The 23,185-nt window shown below is 40.2% G+C and overlaps 1 protein-coding gene across 3 annotated transcripts in view; it reads left to right on the top strand.

The window, feature by feature from the left end:
* Nucleotides 1-23,185, top strand: part of grik3 (glutamate ionotropic receptor kainate type subunit 3) — a 98,428-nt gene that overhangs the window by 49,041 nt on the left and 26,202 nt on the right. For all 3 annotated transcript variants that reach the window (XM_086218024.1, XM_086218026.1, XM_086218025.1), the window contains exons 2-10: nucleotides 4,224-4,397; nucleotides 4,604-4,861; nucleotides 4,975-5,156; nucleotides 7,300-7,353; nucleotides 10,385-10,555; nucleotides 12,356-12,499; nucleotides 17,801-17,908; nucleotides 20,011-20,124; nucleotides 22,523-22,726. In XM_086218024.1, the coding sequence (XP_086074150.1) occupies nucleotides 4,224-4,397; nucleotides 4,604-4,861; nucleotides 4,975-5,156; nucleotides 7,300-7,353; nucleotides 10,385-10,555; nucleotides 12,356-12,499; nucleotides 17,801-17,908; nucleotides 20,011-20,124; nucleotides 22,523-22,726 (1,409 nt within the window). The remainder of the gene's footprint in view (nucleotides 1-4,223; nucleotides 4,398-4,603; nucleotides 4,862-4,974; nucleotides 5,157-7,299; nucleotides 7,354-10,384; nucleotides 10,556-12,355; nucleotides 12,500-17,800; nucleotides 17,909-20,010; nucleotides 20,125-22,522; nucleotides 22,727-23,185) is intronic.

Genomic DNA, 23,185 nt, shown 5'->3' with positions numbered 1-23,185 from the left:
ATATGAGTGCATTACTTACACAATATGAAGCATTTTTTTTAATGGTGTTTGTGACCTGTATGCCTTCACACTTCACGCTTACCCTTCCAACTCCACCTCAAGCTCCTCCACCCATCGGCTGTAAGCACCTACGTCAACATATAGATCATTAGTAAATTATCTTATTACGGCTTATCCTGTGAAGGGGGGGGGGGGGGGCTGTGGGTGAGAGACGGGGTTCACCCTGGACTCCACACAGAAAGATCCCAGGCTCCAGCCGTGGCTTGAACCCAGAACCTTCTTGCTGTGAGGCAGCAGTGCTAGCCACTGCACCACCGTGCCATGTGGCAACAGGTTCATCAAATTATAGAAACATATTTCATGTGCTGCCCATAGATTGATCAAACTATTGGACAAGTTACAACTTGTGGTAACCAACATTTTGTCTCTCCTAAGTAATGTCTCCTCCTACTATTTCACAGCAGCTCCCACAGTTTGCTTAAAAATTTGCGTGGCGATTCAACAGGAACCTTTTTGTTCCACTGTCAGAATGAATACACACTGTATCCTTTTCCTTTTTTCATGTCGTTGGTAGCCAGACTTTCCTTATATGCCACATTTTCCTTGGTACCTTTACTTTGAGTAACTAGATTTGAAAATGTGCTTCACAAATATGTCACATCTAATTGATACTGGCAAGCCTTCTGCCACCACTGGGATGCACATTATCAGCTATGAATGTCTGTCTCAGGCTGCAGTTTATTTTATTTATTTATTTATTTTAACTTATTTAACATTGAGCCTTGGGGTAAAACCAGCAGATTTGAATAATAAATATAAGCATGGATATAGGAAATTATGCTCCTGCATTAAAACTGAATTCAATTTGACACTACATGACTAAAATACCATTTCAAAACTCCATTATAAAGTACCTCTCTGCCACGTCTACTGTCTCTGATGCATATCTGTAGGTATAATTTTGAGTTTGAGTCTTGAGTGCAGCTGATCCAAAAGTCCTCAAAGGGCAATTCATGGAAACAGTTGCAATTAGTGGATGATTTATACATTGTGGTAGGACCTCAGAGACTCATTAAAGGCCATTATGTTCTTGCCTGTGGGATGACGTGCTGATTTTAAGCCTTTTTGACTAACATTCACACGAGATCAAGGCTGAAATTCATGTATCCATTATTATATCCCGGCTACAATAACACTCACTCAAACTACTAAAATGAGAATGTGTAACATATTCCATAATATTTCAATTTTTACATCATTAGAGTAAAGTTTGTGTGACGCTAAAAAGAAGTGTTTATCCCACCGGAGTGGGAGCTTTTGTACATTAAGACTAACTATTGTGTTTATGGCAGGATTCTAAAGAAAAAAAACAAGAAAAAAAAAAAGGAAAAGCAAATTATCTACAGGATTTTCCTCCCAAGGAGCAGGTTTCCCCTTTTATTAAATTTGTTAAAGTGCTTCTGAGCAATGCGCATTTTATCCTCTTAACAGTGAAATTACTATATACTCCAGCAATTACTTAATGTACTCTAATGAGATTTCCCCATGAAATGGAGGGATTCATTTATTTTAATGTGACACATTCTACCGAGCGGTTTATGCATTACATCTCCTCACAATCCACGGAGGCTTTGAGACATAAATACTAAGATGAGCTCGGCTTCCTGAATTGGCCCTCAGCCTCTAGAGCAACAGAGGTGTGTGATCCAAGCATTGGGGGGAGGTCTGCTCAGGGAGCATCAGCAGGTCACAGGTACCTTTTCAGAGCACTGCAACCAGATATTCTTACGGATTAAAGAAATAATAACGAGCTGGAAAGTTAACTTCCCGCATCTTCCCTGCAAGATGGCGGATATAGCTGGGACAAGAGAGCAGCCACAACTCGCCCAGTGACAATAATTCCTCAAGACCTCTCCATTTGCTGTGGGTAGAAGTCCAAGATGACCAATTCGTCCTCCTGTTTGTCACAACCCTGCATAGCATTGCCTAAACAGCCAGCCTCAGACAGAAGTAAACACTGTGTATTCTAGTTTATTTGTTCCAGTCCAGTGGATGGAAATGCATCAAATTTGAATTTCCCTTTTTGTAAGTTTGGATTTATTTGAAATATTGTTTTAACAGAAACAAACCTGCTGTCGCTTTCACGTCCCATGCATTTGGAGTTTTAGGTTGTGTTTAAAAAAAAAAAAAAAAACAGTGAAATTAATTATTCTTTTCAGCAGGATTTGATCGTTTGACACTGTCTTCTAACAATGCATTGGCTTGTGTCTGGGTGCTAGTAAATGTAGAAAATGTGAATGGTGGCAGCGATTAGCTGCATTTACTCAAATCACCAACTGACATTGTTTTGCTTCAGATTCTACACAGTTTTATAACCAGTTTGAGTTTTTGGTGCCGTATGCCACACAAGAGAAGACCTTAAGTCCAGCGATATTTAAGATTTATCTTAGAAGCTTTGAGGCTTCAGACACAGCAGATCTCATTTGCAATCAGCTTTTGCATTTATTTAGAGGCAGCATATTAACTGCAGAGGCATCTATACTGAATTGATTTAAAAAAAAAAAGTGTTTATACTCGATGCCGGAGACGTTTTGCAAAGTCTCTGCCGGAATGTACGACTGTGATTTCCTTCAGAATTGATGGGAGACATTTTCGCTTTGTTATTGTGATAAATAATGTGATGAGAGTGGAGGTGGAGGAGTCAGACTCTCTGGGAGCCGGTGTTGCTATAGGCAGCTTTTAAAACCCTGTCTAGACTGTCTCCTTAAAGGTTTCAGCCGAGCCACAGAGGAACTTTGTTGTCTTACACTTGACAATGCATGTTCCATTTGATGACAAAACGACAGGAACTTAGCTTTAATGTCAGATGCAGAGGACATGATTTCCAAGAGATTAAAAAAGTGGAAAAACTCCTCGTATACTGGGTTATATATTTCCCATAATGCAGCCAATAGCCTCATTTGTTTCACCCTGATGCCCATGTCTTTTATATTCCACGTCCCTGTAACAAAGCTCTCTGTTTTATTACACTCTCAAAGTCCAAGGTTAGATAAGGTTGTTGGTTTTTTTAATGCTAAGATGATTCCTTTCACCCATCGAGTACTCTCCAGTACTGCTTCATCATGTTCAGTTAGTTTTTACTTCACTTGGAGTTTTGCTTCAGTCATGTATGGAGCGTGGGTTTACAACAACTTTGAAATAGGAGCCAAAACATGTACGGTCATCCTAAGTATTACGTGCACGTGATGCACAGCGGCCAAAAGATCATTTTCCAATTGAATTGCGTTGTAAAAGAAAAGGCTTTAAAATGGTAGGTAATGTTTTAGCATCAAAACTGAGACCTTTTTTTTCTCTTCATTGCTGCATCACTTCTTTTTGACCCCCGCGTACACAGAGGCCTGCCCTCTTATAACCCTGTCTGAAATGCCATATGTCCTTTTTTTGGAGTGAACCACTGATTGATATCATACATCTAAGAAGAGAAGAGCTTCAAGACCTAATCATGCTAGTTCTATGTAAAGACAGAGCTTTGGGCATAAACGCCATTACTTTGACGAGTATTTACCTCACTATTCGAAACTTTGACAGACATTATAACGGGTGCAGTAAGGAAAATTAGGTGGGGAGAGGAAATTGCGACAGCAAAAAAGAAAATTTTTCCTCTCAACTTTTTGCAGGATGCAGTACGGAAGTGATGGTCATACACAAGCAATACTCCACTTTGATGTTCATATAGACATGTTTTTTTGAATTCTGAGCAGTCAGTCCAGCCCATCAGGAAATGGAAAATACTTTCCTTTGAATTTTATGTAAAGTAAGAGGGCCCAAGTCCAGTTATCTGCTGTGCCAATGTGGTGTTCTGGTGAAATAAAAGGACATCTTAATGGAGAGACAAGCGCCTGAGATATTCAGCTGCTCTGATGGAACACACACACACACACACACACACACACACACAGACTCCTTAAATCCATAATGGCTTTAGACTTCAAAGCTGATATTGTTTTTTTTTTTTGGAGCATTCCGTGAAAAGGGAGAGGGTTGCGCCATGTTAGCTGAGCAAATTTAATACCTTGTGTTGTGTGCAGTGCTCCCTCAATACCATTTCTAATCACAAATATCACTCTATTTGTCTCCATTTAGTGACACCTGGAAGTATTTTTGTCTCACTCTTTCTTTTTATTGTTTGAGACCAATTGAAATGTGTCCCTGTTGTTTTTCAGGTGGGATTTTTGAGCAAACGGATGGACCTGTTTCACTCGTCAGTGCTGAGGAGCTGGCCTTTAAATTTGCTGTCAATAACATAAACAGAAACAGGACTTTATTGCCAAACACAACATTAACATATGACATACAGAGGATTAATATCTACGACAGCTTTGAGGCGTCAAGAAAAGGTGAGTTGTCTCCATCATGCTTATTCAGGGATTGGGATTAGAAGGTGGATGACTGCAAGACTCTGCTCAGACAAAAAAATTAGAAGAACCGTGACTGTTCTTAGCTCTTAAATTTCACTCTTAGATTTAGTGTGAAAAATTAAGATTTTTATTGAGTGTGACTTCCACATATTCTCCTCAAGCTTTTCTCTCTTGCTTCTTTCTAGCTTGTGACCAGCTTTCTTTAGGTGTGGTTGCAATATTTGGACCTTCACATAGTTCATCATCAAATGCTGTGCAGTCTATCTGCAACGCTCTGGAAGTGCCGCATATCCAGGTGCGGTGGAAACACCATCCCATGGACAACAGGGACACCTTTTATGCCAATTTATACCCGGATTACTCCTCCCTGAGCTATGCTATCCTGGACCTAGTGCAGTTTCTCAAATGGAAAACAGCCACTGTTGTATATGATGACAGCACAGGTGAACAGATTTGATGCTATTACTACAAAAGAAGCAAGCTATCGGAGACCAGATCCCAGTCGTCTTAACAACACTATTTATTGTTTTTTCTTGTTTGTTTTTTGTTTTTTTAGGTCTCATAAGACTACAGGAGCTTATAATGGCCCCATCCAGGTACAACATCAGGCTAAAGATCCGTCAGCTGCCCATTGACACGCAGGACACCAGACCCCTCCTCAAAGAAATGAAGAGGAGTCGGGAGTTCCGCATCATCTTTGACTGCAGCCACAACATGGCTGCACAGATTCTTAAGCAGGTCAGTGTGAAGCTCACAGAATGGCGCCTCCAACAGAGAGAGATGCAGAGATGACGCATTTTTTTGAGGCCAACCAGGAAGTGAGCATCACCATGGGTCTCCTCGACCAAAAGCTAAAGGGATTTTTACATTCAATGTTAGATTATTTCTGAAAACAGCCTGAATTGTTTCAAACCAAATTGGAGGCACCTTACAGTTTATCTCGACACGATCAGCAGGTTTAGAGATGTCTATCAAGTAGGTCTCAGTGGGTGACATGCACATCCCGAGCTATCGGTGTCAGATACCATCTCTTATCTGATCTTTTGTGAACTAATTTATGGAGCCAAGAATTTGGTTTTCAGAACACCAAAAAAGCGAAACAATTAATGTGTGACTCTGTATAAAAGCCCTAAATGTTTTACCTAACATAGTCCTATTGTTAAATGAGTAGAGACAGACTGTAATGCAACGCCGAGCTTTGATCAGTAGTGACACGCAGCTGTTCACTCTCTCACCTTTATTTTGCAACCGACTTGTATGTTGTAAACCTGCGTAATGTGAAGCTCATTTGTCATTCGGTTTGTTTTTATTTACATGAATCATTGTCAGTCAACAAAGAACTGTCAGTATGACACGCAGAGATTGTGTAGGTGGTCTGATGTTCTATTAATGTCAGACACGCTGCTGCCCCCCTCCCCCCTCATTCAGTTGGCTGTCAGTTTCTGTTAACATGTTTGCCAAATGCATCGTCTCCTCCCAAGTTATTGAGATGTAAGGTGACATAAATCTGCTCACGGTCAGTCTGCACACCCGCCACGACCACGTTAGACTCCTCTTGATAGAAGAACCGAGAGAAGGTTTGGAGGCACAAATGCTCATCACATTTCTCATCCCCGACAAAACTATTAAAGTCCTACGGCACCGAGGCACAACTTTTAAAAAAAAAGAGAGGACAGGTTTGGTTATTGATGCCAAGAGTGTTTTTTTTTTTTTTCAGGCATTACCAATAAATCTGGCCTTTTTTTCAAGCTATCGTTTGAGCTGCAAAATATTAGAAAAATGAAAAGAAAAAAAAAATCCACTGCCACATGATATGTATATGTGCGTTTGTGTGTTTTTATATTGTATATATTTATATATACACACATATATATGTGAATACATATATAGGTATATATTTGTATATGTATATATGGATCTATCTGTCCATCTCTCTATCTATCTATCTATCTATCTCTCTATCTATCTATCTCTCTATCTATCTATCTATCTATCTATCTATCTATCTATCCGTCCATCCATCCATCCATCCATCCATCCATCCCCCTCTCTCTCTCTCTCTCTCTCTCTCTCTATCTATCTATCTATCTATCTACTCCATGTTTTATTCCACCTCAGATTTGATGGGAGAAAGTTGTTTTTGTTTTATTTTGAAATGTTGTGTTGTGACCATTTGTGGAGGCAAGAACTTCTGATTTCCGTAGCTACTCAGCTACAGGATTTTGTTGCATCATACTGAACATTCGTCCCCCAAGCCGTGAAGAAATTACCTTGATCAATGGAAACTCTGACTTCTGATGGCAAACATGACAGAAAGTTTCAATGTCATGTATTTGGCTTGATGTCAATAGAAGGAAAAGCAAATTTGCCTCCACATAAGCATAACATCTTATTTACATAACCTTGGCTCCCCCCCCCCCCCCCCTCACAACAGATGGTACAATTAAATAGGAAGCATGGCCGCCATGGGAATGCAGTGTCTTTGAATGTAGATTGAGTGAAACAAGTGGCAGTGATGGAGTGTTTGGATATGAGGCACATATGACTGAGCTCTTTTGATTGAAGGTTCTTTTCTCTGCTGGGACGACGCCTCGCGCTTCAAGCCAGTGCAAACTATTTAAATGCACAGAAAAGCATCTGTTGTTGCCATTATGTACTTCTTTGGACCACATATGGTGCAGAAATCCCTGCAAGAGACAACACAGAAACCTGCACCGCGTTAGTAAACCTGGAAATTGTTTCTTTCTTTCTCTGCATCACTCAAACACTGTTTGTTCAGACTGTGCTGTTGATTCAGCAACAAAATGACTGCTTTTTTCCCCGTCCGGCATTTTTACTATTTCACACCTTTCTTCCCATCCTCTGCCTCTCTTGCTCCCAGGCCCAGACCATGGGGATGATGACAGAGTATTACCACTATATCTTCACCACTCTGGTAATGTACCATGCTTGTTAAAGCAAATGGAGTCTCGTTTGTTCTCATGTCCCCACTGCTTGGGTTTTTGATGAATAGTGGCTAATTGCGAATAGGGTTTGGATCCAGTCCATTATATCAATTTTGTTTGACAAGCTGGAGGCATAATGGAGTCTTGTGAGCGTTACGGTAAACAGTCCTCTTTTTTTTTTTCTTCTTCTTTTTTTTTTTTGAGTCAACAGAAGTCTGTGAGGTAGAGGCATAAAAAAAATCCAAAGAAAAAACCTCAGCTTGAAATTCAAAATTAAATGCGACTTTCAGTTTTTAAAATGAAAGACGACAGACATTGGCCTTCTGGGAGGTTTTATGATTTATATAACCAAAACAAATGCCATATATTACTGCAGTTGAAATAGTAGCACACAAACGGCAAAACTGAACACATGAAAAATTCCAACAAACCCGAAATTACTCCAAAACTGAGGGAAAGGTTGTTGTTTTTTTTAAATGGAGAGTGGTTTTTGTTTTTTTTGTTTTTTTAAGAAACAAAATTAACCGTCTAAAAGCAGATTTCAGATGAAGAGCTGGTCACGTCTATAAAAGCAGGTTCACAACAGATGTATGCTTTCATGTCCGAAGTCACAATTGAAGCATACACAAACATACGTTGATACAAATTAATGATGTATCAACCCAACATATCATCTAATTGTTTGACTGACACCCCAGGAAGCAGAAAATATGCCACAACAAATTGACAGTAGTATTTACACTTTTGAATTTTTCAAATAAACAATTTATGCATTTCGTGCACAGACAGGTTGGGGATGCCAAAATATTACCGGACAAACACGCGATAAACAAATTTCAAGATGATTTAATGATTGTATTATTGTCATGATGATCAAATTTTCAAATGGCAATAATAACAATAATAATGATAATGACAACGATAATAAGAATATGGCCACAATGATGGTCCAGTAAAAACCAGCTCATTGTAGCTTTCTTTTTCACTCCCATTTTGAGCTTTTGAAGTTCTCACTCTGATAAAATAATTTCATCTGACGAACACAAGCAGAGGCAGCAGGGAGCTGATGCTGTTCCTCTCTGACATGCTGGTGATCTGGTGACAACACACACTGACTGGGAATGAATACCAGCATGTTCTGTGCTGTTCCTTTCACTCTCTGTTATTGTCTCTGTTTCTGCCTCTCATACGCGCGCACACACACACACACACGCACACACACACACACACACACACACACACACACACACACACACGCTGTCTCTCCAGTCTTGGACAGTCTGTGGCGATAATACGATGTGACATCGAAGCCCAGGCATGATGTGTGTCATCTTTCATGCTCAAAAGCGTGGCGAATGACATTGTTTTGACATGCATCATGATTTGGTTGCATCCAAAAATCTCTTTTTATTGCCACTGCACTTGTTTATGCTGTTCCGGGTACCAAGAGGATGGAAGAGCAAAATGTCTAATTCAAAATAAACTTTTATGTGACAGGATTTTTCTACTCCAACACTATTTTTCACACGGAGGCAGGCTATCTTTATGGAATCGGAGTGTGGTATCTATCTAGAGCTGCAATATGCTGTCATATTGATAGACACACCATTAAGAAGATTATACCTGGCGGCTTGATTTGATCCAAAATGATGAATACTTGTATGGCATCCATGGCAATACAATTTCCTCTCGATGGATTTCACCGATGTCTGTGTTTTATCTTCTGAGGTGAGGGAAATGCTGGCTTATTAGAGCGTGAAAAGGCGGCAACAGCAGAGTGGTATGGTGTAATAACTTCCTTGTCCTTTGAAATGAGTCTGTCATCGCTCCTACCTTGCTTTCCTGCATCTGAAAAACCCAAAGCTGAGAACTTTGTTATGTTTGCCACCTCCGTAACACTACTGTACACGCTCAGAGATGTGCAGTGTGCTCTTCAGTGCAAAACAGGATTATAGATTTTGTGTTATATGTAGGCAGCGTCGAAAAATGTGAACTTATAATTGGAACAAGTTGCTTTTCTGACATTCCAAAGTGCTCTAATAGAAATGAAGATGTCACCAAAATGAATAATAATTCTACAAACAATTCTGTCCCAGTTAGTTTGTATTCTTAGCTTCAAAGCTGAGAGACCTGATCTACTTTACGGCGCATTTCTGAATGTCATATGGAACAATAGTGATTTACTTTGATCTCAGCTTATAAAAGAGAGCACTCGACTGCAGCCGGAGAGGAAAAAAAAAAAGAGAGAAAAATATTTCAACGACGAGCGACGACAGTTTTTTGTAAGTGTCTTACACGCTCTCGTTACCCCAGCACTAACCCCACAGGGTGCTAATGAAATATCTATGTTCATCCAAATGTCTTTTCCAAGCCCCCTGGCCCATTCCGACACGACATGTGTCAACATGTGACTTCACACTTCAGCTACAATGGCTGCCCCAGAAATTACAGCGGCTCAAATTGAATTGCTTTTTTAGTTTCCAAGGGAATGCAAGTAATGAATTATTAATAAGATCCAACAGAATCGGTGTTTAATTTGCTCCCTTTTTTTCCAGCTACAAACAACAAATACAATCGTCTCAATTTAAAAAAAAAAAAAACCATAAAGATACCTTTAAATTTACATGATTTAAAAAGAGAAAATGCATCCTGACCTTTTGTTTGCTCAGTATAATTCAAAATCCATTATTATGTTGATATAAAAACAACAACAAATGTCTCTCTTGGAGAAGGATTTACACACAGAAATGCAACTCAGCCACAAGAACCTTTTCAGAATCCATTTATCACAGACACTGTGTCACACAGCGTACTTAAACCTCCTGATTTGACATTGAAAACTACTGTATTCCTCTCTCCTTTCTCTTCATTTGATCTTAATATAGTATCTCCTTAATCAGAGGCTGCGTCATCTCTTTTCATGTCAGGAGAAAACATCCGAGATTAATATTTAGAACAAAGATGCTCAGTGTTGGGAGACTAAATGAGAATCTATTCTTCATTACTGGTGTCTCTCAAAAGGACCTGATGGCCATTGACTTGGAGCCGTATCGCTTCTGTGGTGTCAATATGACTGGCTTCCGCATCCTGAACGTGGACAATCCCCAGGTCGCATCCATTGTGGAGAAATGGTCGATGGAAAGGCAGATACCACCTAAACCTGACTCGGGCCTCCTGGAGGGCATCATGACGGTATGTTTTATTACTTCTGTGCTCTTCTATTTGAATTCACACATTAAAATGTCAGTATTATGTGATCAAATCGCTTTCATGTGGATTTCAGGTTTGTTGCCTATGGTACGTAATGGCGTTGACCCTGGTAGTAACCCCTAACAACCTTCAAATCAATAGCAACCGCTTCAGTGCCCCTGCTGATATTCACCAACAGCAGTCCCTTGCAGAGGGACAGCTCTTATATTCAAATCCTAAATACTTCATGAAGGATTTTGCCAGCACGGATCAGACAGTACTTTAGCTAAATGTTGAATGGGAACAATGCATATTTTAGATGATTTCAAAAGTAGTTTGACAGAGGTATCATCCTATAATGAAGTGGTACGCTGGGATTTTGTTTTCCCCCTCTTATTCAGCAGTTTTTTAAAGGCTTACACATGTCAACTCATTAGACCATGTAGGTATGGAAACGGGTCACAGAAAAGACAACCTGTCAACCTAAAGAAATTGAAGACGAGTAAAATGGAGCCAGGTTTCGATGATTTTTGACCCTCTTGTGCGCTGATGCCAAATCCCTGGTTTTGTTCTCTTTTTGTCAGCGCGAGAGACAGGAGTGATATAAGGGCATGGAAACATTTATTGAGCCTGCCAATTATTCTTGCAATGCGGCAGGCATTCTAAACGTTATATCTGACCAGGTGCATCCTCTCATAGCTATTCTTGTTCAAATGGGTAGCTTATAATGAATAATGCACTATTGTCTGTGTGTTTGCAGGGGAATTGTTGCATATCTTGCTCCAGTGACCCTCACACGTACACACACACACAGGCAGGCACACGCAAACACACACACACACACACACTCTCAAGTAGAATCCATTTGTGATGAAGCAGTTCAAAGCAGGAATGTGACACTCAAGTCAAGAACTTCAAGTCTTTTATTGTTTATGAGTTCATACGTTTGCTGCTTGTTACAGAAGCTCTGTGTTGCCACATAGACTTGGAATAAACTCTCATTACAGAACAGGTGATGATGATGGACCAGATTGCCAGAAATCTGTCCATCTCTGTCATAATGCCAACAGATAACTAATTGGTTTTGTAGGTCCGACATGACAAAATATTCCAATTAAATGTAATAAAAGGGAGGTTGTTTAATATAATTCTTCCTATCTTATGCCCTCTGCCTAGAACAGGTTAGTCTTTTTCTGCTAGCAAGATCTGACAAAAAGGAAAACAGACCAAATATCCTGAAACTTGGCGGAAGGATTGAGCATGGACGAATGAAGGATCAGCAGAATCTGAGGGAATGAGTGGAACACTCGTTTCAAATAAGAAAATGTGCCCTCTAATGTAAATAAACAATATAGCTAATGTGCTAAAAGCAATGTATGAATTAGTCACAGAAGAATGAAAACAAAATTAAGGTTTGGCACATTTTTTTCAAAGATACTCAAAAATCAAACAAAAAAATGATGTCACGTGCAGTAAATAAGAAAAAAAGGATATTCTGAATACAGATTTGAATTGATAAATACAATAATTTCAACAGTTTGAATTTTTTAATCAAAATACTTTTGCCTTTAACAGGAGTCTGAAATCTCTTTGGAATAAAATGCAAGATTGAATAATTGACCTTTAAAGTCACTGACTGCACATAAACTAATTGCTTTAAATATTTTAGTTTATGATTTGAAATGAGGAGTGTGATACTTTCTTTGTTTCTTTTATTTCAAGAACATTCTCCTTCAGGATCCGTGTGTGGTTAAGTGTTTTTTTGCAGGCACCAGCTGAAATAATGTTCACCCCTTATTCCAGACAGATGCAGCTCTGACCTATGATGCGGTCCACATTGTGTCCGTCTCATACCAGCACGCTCCGCAGATGACTGTCAACTCGCTGCAGTGCCATCGACACAAACCCTGGAGATTTGGAGGACGCTTCATGAGTTTCATCAAAGAGGTGATGGGAGACCTTTGGCCTGTTGCTATTTGATTTAAGTGTTATTTATATTAGAGCATACTGATGGAGTGGTGAAGGGAAGTGGAGGGAGAGCAGTCATGGGAGTTCAATATTTACCCAGCAAATCAATCATATCCACATACAAAGCAAACCCAGCCTTGATAGACACATCAAAGCAGCATTGTTGTCGGCTTTATAAATTCCCCCGTATTCATAATTTTATCTTACGAAAGCATGTACTGTAACCTTTTGAAAGGACAACTTGTGTAATCTGCTTCTATTTTATCTAACATGAGAGTCTGTCAGTGCATCAGAATACACAAAAAAGCCTGTGGAAAAGTGGCAGATTAAGGGTGTGGATAGATGCAAGTATTTGTAGCACGAGTTGTTCAAACAGCAAGATCATTTGTTTTTGTTTTAGGTGGTGTGGTGTAGAATTTGGGGGAAGTGAAGAAATCATGTTGTTGCTGTTTTTGTTTTGTTTTTTCCATTTGCACTCGTGATTGTTGCAAAATCAAACGATTAATTTCCAGGATTTTTTTTTTTTTTTGTATGCTAACATCACACTATAACCGTCTCTTGTGAGCTACCCTGATATTTCACACCCAATCACAAAGGGTGAAGGAACCACACTCAAAAATTGAGGTACGACACAAGTATGTCAATTTCCTTACAGGTCCATTGAAAAAATGTTCCCTCAAAAGTACAATATTTGTCTTTAAGTTTGTACTTTTTCAAAGGGTAATGAAAAGAAAGTAAGGACCCCCAGTAACAATCCTAATGAGGTTGATACGTTACAACTATTTTTTGTTCTGTTTGGGAGACCCTCTCTTCAATCATATGTCTGTAGAAAAATCCGCATTTGGCCTCTCTGTCCACATTGAACAGGTCTCTGTGACTGAATGACAGTAGTTGTGTTTAATCCACCTTAGTGCTGAGCATTATATATGCTATCCGCTCACCAGCGAGCTTCATGGGCCTCCTAACAGAAGCTTCACTGTGGTAGCGGTGGGACAAACTCTCTCTGTGTGCTACTGTCTCACTCCCTCAAGTCAGAGTAAGTCGTCATTGCGGCTGAGCTGTGCAGCCCACTAAAAGCGTAATCCTTTTGTCGGACTGTACTACTGCCATCCCTGCACTTTACCCCCAATGAGAGAGGCAAGGGAGCAGCAGGTAGCACAGAGAGGTTAGAGCGGGTCAGCGTTTGGGACCCCTAATGTAGTCCATATACATGATTGAGGAGACATGCAAGGTGACCCCCGAAGCTCATTTTGACAACAGCACCCACTCTTCATCTAGCCTGTAGTTCAAGGATGCAAAGAGCTAAGAATGTTCTCAAGCTCTGGTGGCACTTATACCAATGAAAATTAATTCACTATAGTTTGTATGTGACCCTCAAATTAGTGAGCCAGGAGCAATATAATGTAGCATTATGTGACAATATATATAGGTTTCCCTGAGACTTTTTTAATAAACCACAACCACAGTCTGCACCTAACCATAACCAAGAGGTTTTTGAGCCTGTGCTTAACCAGACCTTGACTGCAGCCTTGTCAAATCACTGTGGTGGATGTCGAATTTTCCACTGGAAGAAAATTCATTTCTGCCGTTTATTTGAGGTTCTTCAAGCACAAATGTAACCTGTATTACGTGCACGTCTCACATTGACCGTGCCCTCAACATCAGACACTTTAGCAGGGAGGCCCTAAACCCTGGATGCTAGTGTCTGTCACTAGCTCTTGTTTAGGAGTGACTTTTACTATGAGCCCCTCGGCTAAAGCTTCACATGTGCACATTTTGGTGGTGGTGCTGGACAGTCGCAGAGTTATACACAAATAATTCCACTTAACTGTTCATAAGATATTGTACAAATATGTCATTAAAATGTGTTGTATTTCTTGAGTGGTAAGCAGTAGTAAAATTAAGGCCATCTCTAGAGAAAAATACAGGCAGATAAGGAGTTTGAATCCCATGGTCATCACTTCTGCTCGGAGGTTCCCATTTAGCAGTTGGTTTCCCTCAGAGAGCAGAATTTACCACAGAAACACAGCTAATATTCACAACTGTTGTTCCTCAGCTCACTTTGCTGATAACACAGGGAACCAGTATTATTATTGAGCTGTACAAGTAATGCGAGATATAATTCTTTCCAACTGTGGTCCTTCGCCTTCTGTTTTGGAGAACTGGTCTGCGTAGGTGTATGCGGGGCTCCACGTCTGTGTCTCGCTCTAAACGCCGACACAATAAAACACGAGGGTTTCTGCCAGCCACCATCTTCACTGTCACCAAGTTATGTCTTGTCTCATCTCACCTTCTGCCAATGCTGTCTCACTTGGCCAATCCAGCTAGGCAGAGCTGCACGCTATACACTGTGACTTGATTTTTCTGATCATCGAGGTTGGTGGGTGGGTGGTGGGGGTGTAGAGTTGTCATGGCTTACTCAGAAAGCCACTACACGCTTGATAAATGGAGAAGTCCACGTTGCCTGCTCTGTACTTGGGCTCTCTAACAAATTGTCCCTGCTGCTCCTTTAATGTCTGCAGCCTTGTAAATGAGGAAGGGAGCCAGTACCTTGAGGTCTGAATCAGATCAGTCTGGTTGCGTCCATCGTAGCAGCTCCTCCGTTGGTGGGTGTGTAGCTGGTGTAGCTCCCTGGTCTTTTTCATATCATATTTCATTTCCATTATTATTAATTAGTCTATTGTAGTTCCATGTTGAATATGAATATTGGTTATCTTTATTTACAGAGGCAAAGTTTCCCAGCTAGGGCTTTCAACCATTTCTACCTTTTAATGTGTCTTAATTGAGCAGCTATGGTAACGATATGTAGCAGTCATGATGAAAGCTAGTGATTATCATGTCGTCCTTATACAAACGTGTGTAAGGACAACAATGTTGTGCTCGGTTGTAAAACACTTGCTGGGTTCTGATTTACGCTTGCATCAAGAGAGGCGTCTGACATGTTCTGAAGGTCGAATTGGCTCTTTGGATTTGATATGGCTGAGGCATTTATGTCACTCCCTGAATCAGAGCTGTTTGAACGAGCCACCCACCTCGGTGGCGATAGGCCAGATGGAATGAAGTATGAGGGGGCTTGGAAAAGCTCAGTGCCACAAATTTCTCCTTGAAGCTTCGATCTTCTCACGACAAGTCCTGGCAAGCAAAAGGGAAGCAATGAGAGAGCTATAGCCTGTAGGTTTGACACAGTTTGGATTTTAAATATCAGAAAAGTGCTGCTGCTCGACTCACGATGATGGATTGATGGATTCTACCACGACCTATTAGAGAGCTAACGCCTGAGTTACAGACTGCCTGAATGAGTGACATACAAAGTCAGTTTGTACTGACAGACAACAAAGTTAACACATAAAATGAAATTCGTAAACAGTCTTCAAAGAACACACACTGGCGTGGCATATAATGAAAGTCCTAAACAAATTAAACAGACAAAAACAAGAACAGTCAGGTAGGAACCCCCAAGAACTGGAAGAGAGTCCCTCACTTGGCATTGGGGGGGTGAACAGGTATGTAGCAGCAACGACATCTTTGTTTGTGTCTTTGGAGGTTGTGGTTATCAGGAAATCGTAACGGGGGCAGTTATGTGTTTTTCTTCCTCAAGGGCAATCAGGCAAAAAGAGATGGTTGTTAATTAACTGTAGTCTGGGAGGGGGATTGGAGGCGTTGAGATGTAAAATGTAATTAAAAAGAGGAAATGCAGCCTGGACGGTTTGTGTTGTTCTGAGCTTTTGGTCTTTTGGTGTGTGTGTGTGGGTGTGGGTGTGGTGTGAATTTCCTCTCAGTGAGAGATAGAGGGTGATGTGGCGTGAGCTAAGTGCATTTGCATGTTTTGTTGACAGCACCTTGCTGTGCTTATTTGTTAAATGTTGTTGTCATGCTGTACAGTTGCCCAAAAAAATTGCCACACGCATTTCTGTTCTACAATTGGTGCGACAAAATATGTGTTGCACATTATAACTTAGTATGATGGAACAACATCATAAAGTAGTGAATGAACCTTGAGAGAATGAAACAAACACGCCTGACACTGTGTGATGATACGAATGGAAAGTATACCTTTTGTTTTCTTTCTATTTTATAGATTGAAAAAAAGGTTCTCATAGTTTCCCTGCTTCCAGTTTTACAATGCATGATATAAAGCTGATGCATTTAGATTAAACACAATGATCAGCAAAAATAAGGGGTTGAAACATTTAAATAAATTTACACATATATAAGTAATGTGCTGGAACTCTGTAAATGCTTCAAAACCACCCGGTTTATTGCAGGATTAGTGTGTTGGATGTACGTGTAGGGCCAGATTTACAGATGTACAAAAACATTTTTTTTACCTTTTTTTTTTTTTTTACCGCTGGGATTTACTTTATGTGAACATTCTAAATTAGTGCTGGGAAGGTGGACACAAATATTTTTTTTTTTAACTGATTGTATTGCATAAATGTTTGTGGGAGTTCCATTTTTGGGGCACAAAGTGGAGAGATGGTTTCGCTTTCAGTGAAGAGGGTATTTAAATTAACTACACGATTAAGATAGCTCAAATGTTTGAATACTGGGATTTACAACCAGGTGAAACACTCCAATGTCCCAAAAATTCAACTGTCATGGCTGCTTAAAGTTGCTGCACATACTAATCGCCATGGCTTGCCAAGCCAATTAGTGGAAGACATCAAAGACGACCTGGAACTTGCGTTGCCATGGTGCTTCCTGAGAAACCCTCAATCATATAACGTTTGTGTAATTACTAGTCGTTGTGTACAACAGAAGGTGTGGGCAACATGTGATTCTGGTGAAAGACGATTGAAAGGAAGTTAGCGGAACACAGTGGCTTATTTATTCCAGGTAGACAGGAGATACCTGTCTGGACTTGAACAGCTCCAGGTGTACACTCACCCGCGGAAACCCCTACGCCTCCTACTGGTGTAAAAATGTAACAGAGCAGTTTCTCAGCATCCAGCACTTTTTTTTAACATACACTTCTTTCATACAGCACACGAGTAACTTGCTGAAACTGTGTTGTCAGCACATTACCTGCACCCTCATCGGGTGTCCCTATGCCCTGAGCTAAGCTAAGCTGCTCTTGGTAAAATGCTTTATTCCCCTCATGCAAATTTGCACTATTTTGTAAGTCCTTGTAAGTCCTAAATGTACATTTAAGCATTTGCTGCTTTGGTTCCATGACATACAGCTGAGAAAGACTTGTATTATTGTTGTTGAATGTGTAATTTGATTGTGGATATAAATATGTAGATTATTATGTCGTTTTGTTTTTTTGTTTTCTTTCAGTCCCATTGGGATGGTTTGACAGGGAGACTGTCTTTCAACAAGACAACAGGTTTACGTACAGACTTCGACCTGGACATCATAAGTCTAAAGGAGGACGGACTTGAAAAGGTAAGAAAAGGAAAAAAGTTGTTCTTATAAAGTTTTCTTTGTTGGAATCAACTAAAAACCCAAGAGGAACCTGCACTGCTTATACACAGCTCTTTGATGCATGTGTCTTCTAATAACATGAACATTCTATGATGACTATACCATTAAAAAAAAAAAAAAAAAGTAACCCATTGTTTTTGGTGGAACAGATAATGCAGATTTTACAGAATCATTTACCTCCTAACAAGGAAGCAAATTGGCTGTTTCAACATAAGCATAAGTTAGTGGATCATAAAGCAAATTGGAATAGGGTACACATTAGGGTGTTAATCGCCGCCTCTCTTAATGATAATTTTACGTAATGCCCAAAATGCTGTTTGGTGGTAATGAGCTGTATAAATATGTTTAAAAAAAAGGGGGGCGGGGGGGACTAAAAGGTTGTAATGTATAACTTATTTTATTACACTAGAAGGTAAAGTACCCCCTGGACTATAACAGCCTTTCTTTTCTAGGGGGCTTTCATACATTATGAATATATCAAATAGGCATAAGTCTCATTATGACTTCTTCAAGTACTCCCTAAAGGCTCAAGACTATGTAATAGCAGGGGCTTTTCATCTTGTAACCCCTCGGTTAAAGAATGGGACGCTCCTGCTTTGAACTGATTCTTCTCTCTTTCTCTGGCATTTTGTCATCTGTGCGGTCATTTAAGTTGAAGCCCAGTCATCTTTGCAAAATATTTGATGCCACATTAGCATCTTTTCATTGTGTCTGACAAATCCTATGCTCCAGCATGTTAATGTTGTTCCAGCAATGTGCTGCGGCTCGCTGATTCTTTTCTCTCTCGTATATCCATGGAATCGGCTTTAACTGTTTGAGCCTGTTAAGATGTGGACTTTTCTCAACTAATCCGTTGTAATTGAATATTAGCTCAAGTTTGAGCTCATGATGGAATTATGAACAGGTTCTCGGAGCGCCACTCTCTCTCAGTGCCGGCATGTTCAGGAGGGTGAGATAAATATAATGCTCTTCCTGTGGTTGCATGAATAAGTCACTTTTGAACCAAGTCTTCTGGCTAATCATGCTTAATGAATTGAGCTAATTGTAATTGGGTACAATTAGAAAGAATTTTGTAAACCGGAAAACCTTCACAGATATTTTTAATTCTGTCTCCTGAAGTTCACTTTAGCTGTGTGAGAAGCTGTAACTAATGCTCTTTTCAAATTCGAGCATATGCCTCTCGCTGGATTAGACGAGGAGGACATTAAGAGTCTTTTCATGGTTTTTGTGCAGGGTCGTGTGTCTTTAAGTGGAGCCACCTCAAAAACAAAACGTGGTGAATATTTAAAGCTGCATCTGTCGTTAGACATCTGGAGGAGTGGGAGGAGGCTTTGGTGGAGGGCTCAGGTCACAAACCCAGATCGCTACCGGCAGCCACAGGACGATTTGTGTTAATGATATGTTCCACAAGCTTTTTGCCAGAGGGTTTCTCACATGTGTAACTCTCTGTATGTGGCTTATTTTACTTAGACTGCATTAAAAATTGACTTTCGTCGTGTAATCCTGCTGGCACACCATCCTGTACGTTTATTCATTTTAAGATTGCTATTTTTAACCTCCCCGAAGGAGTTAACATGATCATGATGTGTACGGTTAAGGTTTTGATGAAATTCGGCGGAATCTAAGAACTTAGTTAATCAATTAGATGCTGAACCATATCCACATCTGATGACGTCTTATTACAAGTGCATACTGTACCAGCAATAATATTTCTGAGGGGTTTTTTTTGGGCCTTCATTCGGTCCCACTGTCAGAGAATACATTCCATGCCCGTTTGCAGACCTTATCTTGAACTGTTGTGACACATCATCACCTCTTCCTTTCCCGTTTCCATCCATACGTTTGGTTTAATGATATATTCCCATTTCCTGGGGTGAGAAACAGCTGGGAAAAAAATGACTTGCTCCAGCTTTCCAAAACTCCCAGTCCTGTTTATATAAAGTGACTAAGCGCATCATCTCACGCTACCAGAGATGTGATCAACCTGGCTTGGGGAGTCTGCAGGGGTCAAAGTCCACCAACAGACACAGAACACTTCACCACATGCTTTTCATCGTCTACAGGTGGGGAAGTGGAGTGCGTCGGGAGGTCTTAACATCACCGAAGTGCCCAAGCGGAAAGGGATGAACATCACTGATTCTCTGGCTAACCGTTCCCTGGTCATCACCACCATCCTCGTAAGTCAGACCCTTTTGCAGTGTCCTTCTTTTACTGCCAGTTGGTTGTAAAACAGTAAAAAGAAGATTTTTCTTTTTCTTTGGCCAACTCATGGAGCTGATGTTACCTATAAAATCCAATGATGACATTTCACCTGTCAAAGAAATCTACTCATCTATAATCAAGCAGTGTGATAATCTACCACACTGAAAGTTTGACTGACGGAGTTAAAGTAGCAGTGTGGATCATTTATCATGTCACTTCTTTATAAGCAGGGAGACGTTTAGCATTTACGAGAGAGGTTGTATAACATAATACATTTCTCCGGAGAATACATAATTTCAGACAGAAGGAACTAGGTGATCTCTCCCCCCCTTTACAGTAGCTTCACGTTAATTTGATCCCATGTGTTCAGACTCACTGCTGTCAATGGACGTCAGGGTCTTTCTTGAGCGATTGTATCAGGGAGCTTCTGACAAACATGTTCCCATCTACCTGTTTAGGACATACAGTATAAGTTACAATCAATACTGTCATCGGAATAGACCTCAATGTTATAATTATGACTAGTGTGGTCGTGCCCACCAGGCATGTGGTATCTCTGTTAATTCTTCCTCAAAGAACATAAATGGAACGAGGGTTTAGGTGGTGGAACATTGAAGTACCGTACTATGCTACTTGCTAGGTTTTGCTGATGTCAGTGTTTAAAAAAAAAAAAAAAAAAAGAAGCAGTTTTATGCATTTCTCAGCATGTAGATCAAGTGTCTCAATTGCATTTTAAGTTTCCTAAAAAACTTCAAGTGCGTTTGAATATTTCTGACATGTTCACTGATTTGCTATTTCGTTGGGAATCATTAGTTTAAGGTCATAAAACTGTCTACTTTGAAATTGGTGAAGAGAATTTCAACTTTAATATCAATCTCTCCTCTTAGGGTAATAACATCGCTTCAAACTGATTTCAGTGATGCATGAACAAGACGTCTGACAGCTTTATAGTGATAACTTTCTCGAAGAGATTAAGGCACTTAATGTGTTTTCCCCCTTACATTAATTGTTTGCACTCCATTGCCTGTAATGTCTCTGCGCAGGCCCACCTCCCTCTTCTTTCCGTTATGCACACCCATGCTGCGACTGCGAGGGTAGAGCTGGTATAAACACTTTGATTTGAGTCCAAACCTTGGGGAATAGCAAGAATTGGAAGGCTAGAAACAGATGGTAATGACTTTTTCCCTCAACATGCAAACTTTTTGATCAAGTTAATTGGACAACTTGAGTAAAGTTTGTGGCGAAGCACTTGCTCTCTAAATGCATTGTCATCAAGTATTCATAACTTGTTATTTATTTAAGAGACTGTCCTAATTGTAGTGTCCAAGTGGCTTCATATTTTGATAGCAAACAATTTAAGATCACTTACTGTGGGTTTTTCTAAGCATTTTACTTATTTATGAAATAGATTTTCTTGATGTTGGCTTAGTTAAACCCATTGAAGAGTCCGTGCACACAGCATACAGTGTAACCAGTGTCTGCATGCCACATATATGCAATTTATTCCTCCTGAAAAACACTTTATTCTTTGCAAAACAGTTTTGCCCTCTTGATATTATCTTCATACTTTGTGTTACATAAGCTGCAGGAGAGAAAAGCGTAAATTGAGAGGGTCACCTTCACTATTGAATCAATTATTCGGCATCTGAGCTCAGTTTGTAAATTATGTACCTGGCTATTGAAGGTAATAAATTGTTTTAAAGCTCCTGCATAAATGGACCAGTATGTTTTAAAATGCACAGCAGGATATGCAAGTCTATCAGGCAGGGAAATGGTAAAATGCACCACATAAAGGAAATCATTTATGAGCTTCTTTGTTAGTCATTGTCACTGCAGGCATCTGCTCCTTTGCTTTGGGGGTTGGTGACAATTGATGAAGGCAACATTGCGAGCATGTTCCATTTCACTGCTGCATTCTGTTCCTAATCAAGCTTTTATGCAGCCCAAGTTATTAGCAGCCAGCCAGGATATTACTGGCCAGTAAAGAGAGTCAGCTACCTGACCATAAAATGAACCGACCTGTGCACCAGCTATATAGGTCAATGCACACCAGTGTAGGGGAGACGGTGGGGTTAGTTTGCTCAATCCTGCAGGCACATTGATAGTGCAAACATTCATCTTGGATGGACACTAGAAAACACCAGGCAAAGCTTACTTTTGCTAATACATCCCCGTTGAAAATACCTCAGCCCTCTTACATATTGGAATCCTCTGTATCAGCATGCGGAACTTGAGTCTGCTGTCACTGCTTGTAAAATGCAACGAGGACTCATCAGCTCAGATCACTTCGCTCCAATTAGGTGTATGTGCTGAAACAAATTGTAAAAGCTGACTTCGCCATTGCTTTTCATTTGATCTTTTGGGTCTATACAGGAGGAGCCATACGTCATGCTTAAGAAGTCTGACAAGGCACTGGTTGGGAACGACCGCTTCGAAGGCTTCTGCATCGACTTGCTCAAAGAGCTGGCCAACATCCTGGGCTTCACCTATGAGATCCGCCTGGTGCCTGATGGGAAATACGGCTCTCAGGATGACAAGGGCCAGTGGAATGGCATGATCAGGGAACTCATAGAGCATGTAAGTTTTAATGTTCACTTTTCTGCCTCACATTTTTAACTTGAAGGAATGTCTCAGAATGCCAACAGTTCGATGAGATTAATGCACCCAAAGACGCTGAAGCTTGGAATTTGGTTAGCATTGACTGAAAACAAGTTGCAACCACTTGCATGAATCTCTCTAAATGTAAAAATGTCTTCCAACTTCTATCTCTATCGCTGTCAAGCTACTGACCACAATTGCAAGAGCCAAACTGGTTGAAATCTGAAGTGCGTCTATGTCTTAAAAATGTCTGTTTATAACAAGACAAGTCATTGTGGTCACACTGGAGTCATGCATCAGTGCTGTAGTTTGCCCTTAGCATAAAGTTAACCGTGCGTTTGTATGTACGCCTCTGAAATAAACTTGGAATCCGTAGCGATGTTAACTTTCAGGCTGGCCTATAAAAATACGTCATCCCTGCAACATCACCATAAACTC

This window comes from Aulostomus chinensis, chromosome 11 (genome assembly GCF_037954235.1).
Source record: "Aulostomus chinensis isolate RoL2024-O1b breed Wild chromosome 11, RoL_Achi_v1.0, whole genome shotgun sequence".
NCBI lineage: Eukaryota > Metazoa > Chordata > Actinopteri > Syngnathiformes > Aulostomidae > Aulostomus > Aulostomus chinensis.
The sequence above is the reverse complement of the archived record's forward strand: the minus strand, read 5'-3'. Positions and strand labels throughout refer to the sequence as shown.